Below are 6000 nucleotides of genomic sequence, written 5' to 3' on the forward strand. Positions count from 1 at the left end.
TGTGCAATATAGTTCTATTTTAAGCACCGCTGGGAGGGGCACTCGTCATTTAGTTATATTCATTGTAATATAATGACAATAAAGGCTTCTTCTCTTATCTTATAATGTTAAATTATTGATTTCTGGGATAAGTGGGATAATGTCGAGCGAGCGGGTCATTTTTTGCGAATTGAAGGTTGCTGAGGGGTCTTGAATCACCCTGTCGGGGTTTAATTCGCAATTATGCCCTGCTTGCTCTACATTATCCCTTACTTGTAGTTCAGATTTTGTTTAGTTTGCCATTTTAATTGCTATTTTGGACTTTCAGCATCCCATAACATTTCTTTCTCTTGGCATGAGTTGGGAAAAGAGGAGTACTTAACTGTATTTATTTACTGTATTTATGTATATTTATGGAAATTACAAGATCAGATAGCTTGGATATTGGAACAAAACATTTACTGGAAGCAGCTTCAAGAAATATTAAGCTTCCGTCAGTCAAACGTTAATCCGGATGCATTTCCTCTGTTTGAGAACAGGGTGTGTGCTCTTCAACTCTGTACACACAGTGTGGAGGGGAAGAGAGAGTTTGTCTGTGTCTGTATGCGATAGAGGGAGCATGGGAGAGAGAGTTTCACAGAAAGCATGTGTTTGAGTAGGGTCAAGTGGATGTCTTCCTGTTGCAGTGCTGAAATAAGCCACCTGTCATGGTGGGAGTAGGGCAAGGCTGTTTCAAAACCTAGACTTCTCCAGCGACTTTTCCTTATAAGGAAGGTGGGCAGAAGCTACATATTTTCCTCAAGGCCAAGGCTCCACGCTGCACTGAATGAGTTCCTACTTCTGTGTGTCAAACAGACGCACACTGAGAGAAAGTGCTAGAATAGCTCACTCGTATTTTCTAAACTGTGTTGGGCCTGATGCTCGTGTTAAACGCAGAGATTGGAATCCTGTTATACCTCATTGTTGTTTTAATGCTCGATCTTAAGAAACTCAAACATTTTCCAGGAAGCTTAACATTCTTGACCTAGATAGCTGCTTCACATTCACACCCTTCCACAAATGTACACCTGGAGCTGTATAGTATATCTGCAGTCTTACTGTTGGCAAGTGAAAGCTGCTGAATACAACAGTCTGTCAGCTTTGGCCACTGCTCTACGATTAAAATCCTCTCACTGCAGTATTTATAGTGTGATGGGAGAGGGTTATTTTCTCACTTTCCAATCTAGTCCTTAAATGAAAGCAGCTGTCCTGATCACAGGCCACCTCGTGCAACCTTAAGGCACTATACTACCATACATGACGATGACAATTACTAGATATATTTATGAAAGCAAAGTTTCCACCTCAACAGTCATCTGATGCTTGAGCCATGTATTTTTGTGCCCTTGTTTGTTTTTGTAACTGTGTATGTGTGTGTGTGTGTGTGTCTGTGTCTGTCTGTCTGTTCCTGTTCTCTTAGGTCATACCTGACGCCAGTGCGAGACGAGGAGTCAGAGTCCCAGAGGAAAGCTCGCTCCAGACAGGCTCGACAGTCTAGAAGGTCCACCCAGGTTAGTTAACCTTTATCACCTCTGATGTGTTGACACTCCATTTATCCCTCCTTCCCACCAAACAAGTCACCGCTTTTAATAAGTACCGTGACAGTAAAGTGACAGTTTACATTATGGTTTTATCGCCATAGACTGGTTGAAGCAGCACTTTTTGTGTACACAGGCAGCACTTAACGTCTGGGCCTGTACACAGAGCTGATCATTTTACAAGCTGACAAGAGTTTTGAAATTTATGACACCAAAAATGAAACCCCAATTTCAAAGCACCAGTAAGACTCTTGACTGCAGAGCTAGGCATAATGTCAACAATAGGATTCTGGTTATAAAATAATATAAAAGATTCAAGCAAAGAATAGTAAATGGTAAAGGTAGTCTATCAATCTCGTCTTCCAGGGTGTGACTCTGACTGACCTGCAAGAGGCTGAAAAAACAATCGGCCGGAGTCGTCCCCCAAAGACCCGAGAGGAGGAGAAGGAGGAGAAAGAGAAGCAGGACAAGGAAAAGCAGCAGGAGGAGAAGAAGGAGATGGAGATCAAGGAAGACGATTACCGATCGAAGTACCGCAGCTTCGAAGAGGTACATTTCTGCTCGGAGGTTTTGTGACCAAGACGGTTCGCTGTCCTCGCCTGTAATCTGCACCTTGAATATTTTGATAATATCCTCCTTCTCTCCCTCTTCTCTACCAGCGCTACCGGCCCTCATCTTCCTCCTCTACCTCCGCCATTTCCACAGTCAGCACTGGCTCCATCCCGTACTCTAGCACCGCATTGTCCTCCAGTTCCAGCTCCCTCAACAGGCCCAACAGTCTGACGGGGATCACCTCCTCCTACAGCCGCTCCTCCAGAGACACGGAAAAAGGTCAGGGCCGTTCCCATCCGAATACACCTCTACAGCAGCTATATGGCCATTATAATTCTCCGAGACAGGATCTATTCATCATTTTAGATTGACAATTTGATCATTTGGGTCATAATCACAGATTTCACTTTTTAAAACCTTAAATTTAAGTCCAACCTTAGTGATTCCTTTTTTTGTTGTGGCTAGCTTAACTATCATGACATTGAACCTGAAGTAACTTAAATGCTATCTCCTCTGATATAAAGCCATGGTATCTTGTCTCCACAGGTCCACATTCACATGGGCAAACTGCCTGATGCTGACTAAAGGCATCCAGAAAGGGATTAAACCTAAGCGTTTAAAATAAAGTCCCTCCTCTTAACAAATAAATCCATGAAGCATTCCTGGGAAAATAGAAGGCAGTTTAAGTCTGTTCAACTGATGGAAACACTGATCTCTTTGTTTAACCCTGACCACAACCTTTTTCTCGTCTTCTTCTTTTTTTCTGTCTCTCTCTCTGAACTTGTGTACTTATTGTGCAGTCAAATCAGTGCCTTGTTTAACCTGAACTTTTCCATTTTTCACTTTGATTTCTTGTTAGGAATACTGTATGGAGGTCAACAACAGATGACTTAGAGATGTACAGATGTCATCATATCGCTCTCATTTTCTCTACGTTCATATGCAAAACTGTGTTAAATGCATGTTGCACACGACTGCTGGTCTTCTCCTTTTATTCAAGAGTTGACGAAAGTACAAAATTACACTGGATCTAATAAAGTAGTGCAGAGTGTTAACTGTACGTTTACACTGGAGATTCAACACGACAGGCTGTCATCTTTTTGTAGGTTTTCTCTCTCTCTATTGGGTCTTTTCATTTGGTGTCATTAAGGGCTGCACGATTTAATCGATTTGCAATCGTGACGTCACTCTGTGCGATTACATAACCGCAACAATTGTGCGTTTTCGAGTAAACAAAAAGTTGTGCGGCGTGCGAGACGCTCTGTGTGCACTCCACGTTGTAACACCCTTCACTTTACCGAGTATTAACAACAGATGAAGCTTGGTGTTGTCTGTTAACTCACAACACACATCGTCTTTGCGGTCTCTCTTTCTCTTCTGCCTCTCGCTTTTCCCTCGCACAGCCGCAACGCTAACACTCCGACACCGCTCACAGTCACCACTCACACACTGACGTCACTCACTCGCCTGCAGTTCTCGCTCTCACTAATTTCGGATTCATGGTTGTGTGTGGAATCTACGTTGAATCTGCCCTCTGAATTACGCTACCCCATGGATGTATTAATCGCTACACCCTCGTAACAACGTCCACAACAGATGAGCAGTGACCAGTCACTCTGTTTAGGCAGTAGCGCGTGCATCGCGTATGGTCACATGAGTATCGGAAGCGTCGAGGAGTTCAGAGCATGCAGACCTTAAGAAGAGGTTGTACAAAATATATTTTGTACCTTAATCACTAGTTATTATATTAAACCCATCTTAAATGTCATCATGTATAGGGGCATACAGAATGTATTCATTTAATAAGAAATTGTATTTTTGTTATTTGATTTTCTAAAATATTAAGTTATTTAAAAATGATTGCACATTTTTGTTTCTGTATTTCTTCCTATCCTCGTTTAACATATGTTCAAGTTAAAACATACACATTTCCAAATTTTAGTAGCTTAATTTTTGCATTTTCCTTGATAATTAAGTAAACTCCATTATATCCCAGTCGTGAACGCAGCATTGACAATCGCAATAGGACTTTTTCTCCAAATTGTGCAGCCCTACTGCCATTTTAGTATCATGGCAGCAATGTCACGTGTGTGTGTGTGTGTGTGTGTGTAGTAAACCTGCTGTCATTCTTCTCGATTGGACAGAAATGGACAAAAAGGAGGAAGAGAAGGAAGGAGAGGACAAGTCTCAGTCCCGCTCCATACGGGATCGCAGGCGGCCCCGCGAGAAGAGACGCTCCACTGGAGTCTCCTTCTGGACCCAGGATGTAAGAGACCTGCACACAGTGATAGAAGTTTGCTATCACTTCTTTCACCATCATAAGTATTCATAGCACTCTTGATGAGGTGCAGCAGTTCATAACACTCACACAACCCTGAGTGTTCCTCTTTGATCACTGGGATGGTAACCCTTTCATCTGTTTTATTTTTTTCAATTCCAGGGTGACGAAAATGACCCTGACCAGCAGTCGGACTCAGAGGAGGGCAGCACCAAGGGAGAGCCACAGGTAACTCAAAACACACACACACACACACACACATGCACGACCTCCGTTTGATTCTTGCCCCTTTCTGCATTTATTCTCTATTCTGGTCCTTCCTCATGTCTCATCTCATGAAGTCAAGGCCAAGCATGGCCAGTAGTCTTTGATGTTCACTACTCTGCCCTGTTCAGCTATGATTTCCTCCCCTCCCACCAACTGCAGCCTTTGAATGTTTTATTGTGTCTCTCTCTCTCTCTCTCCCCCCCCCCCAGTTTCCATCTTCTGGTGATTGTCTGGTTGCTGGGGTGACCTTGCAAACCAAAGGTGGTCTCAGCCATAGATCAGTGGGTTTTAAAAACATGCAGACATACAAAGGAAAGGAAGTCTGGGTCACTGCTGGGTCAAAGCACACGCAATGAAATGGCAGAGAGTTTTTCCAATTTGAAGATGAAATTTAAGCGGAACAAAAGCACTTTTCAACTCTCAGTTTATGCTTTTTGTGCTCTTTTGTGCATAGTTATACATGCTTAAGTCACTGTAAATAAGAATTTCAACCAGTGTTGGGCAAAATGAACACGTAAGAAACGGCTTAATCGGTCTTCCGGTCCCTATGAATGAACTATGAATAAAAACTATAAATAAGCTTTTGAATTTAATTAAATGCATTCATACTATCCATGGAAGACATAGCATGAGGCAGAAAGCGCAGTGTTGTGAAAATATTGCTGGCTGGATTAACATCCTGTTTGAATGGGAGTGTCATTTGCAGCATAACATAGAGAGCAGACTTGAGTACAATCAGCAGGGATATACACAGCCACCAGCCCTCCCTTTCAGTAGGACAATAGAAAGGGTGGAGCAGCAACAGAGCACTAAATAGGAAATGAGCAATTATCTTTGCATGGAGATTGGCAAGCGTGCAGGAAGTGCGCTTCCTTTACTGCCTGGCACTCTCAATTAAAAGCACCAAAATGTTTAAAAAAATAAATAATGTTTTGAGTAATGCCGATTATATATCAACCATATATAAGCAGTGCTTCTCAAACTTTTTTTCAATAATGTACCCCCTTTGAAGTATTTTTCATCAAATTACCCCCAGACCAGCACAAACCACTTTTGGTAGAAAAAAATGCCTATATTAAAGAGGCCCAATACTGACTTAACTGAACAACAATATTGTAACCGGAAACCCTTAAATGCTACATTTCAAATGTTTATAATAACTACATTCATTCAATTTTATAGTGTATAATTATTTTAGGAATTATACATGACTTTTATTTTTTTGTTTTTTCAAATTAAAAATCTTGAGGCGCCCTAGTAGCTCACCTGATTGAGGCCCAGTCCTTACCCCAGCGGCACGAGTTCGAGTCCGATGCATGTCATCCCTCTCTCTCTCACTTTCCTGTC

The 6000-nt window shown here is 42.0% G+C and overlaps 1 protein-coding gene across 5 annotated transcripts in view; it reads left to right on the forward strand.

The window, feature by feature from the left end:
* ppp1r12a (protein phosphatase 1, regulatory subunit 12A) overlaps positions 1-6000 on the forward strand; it is a 58276-nt gene that overhangs the window by 40170 nt on the left and 12106 nt on the right. For 4 of the 5 annotated variants that reach the window (XM_078281414.1, XM_078281416.1, XM_078281417.1 and 1 more), the window contains 5 exons: positions 1439-1529; positions 1923-2105; positions 2216-2387; positions 4253-4374; positions 4549-4614. In XM_078281414.1, the coding sequence (XP_078137540.1) occupies positions 1439-1529; positions 1923-2105; positions 2216-2387; positions 4253-4374; positions 4549-4614 (634 nt within the window). Of the gene's footprint in view, positions 1-1438; positions 1530-1922; positions 2106-2215; positions 2388-2654; positions 3182-4252; positions 4375-4548; positions 4615-6000 lie in introns of those variants that run through there. The other variant, XM_078281418.1, reaches the window with a different exon arrangement.

Source organism: Sander vitreus, chromosome 23 (genome assembly GCF_031162955.1).
Source record: "Sander vitreus isolate 19-12246 chromosome 23, sanVit1, whole genome shotgun sequence".
NCBI classification, from domain to species: Eukaryota; Metazoa; Chordata; class Actinopteri; order Perciformes; family Percidae; genus Sander; species Sander vitreus.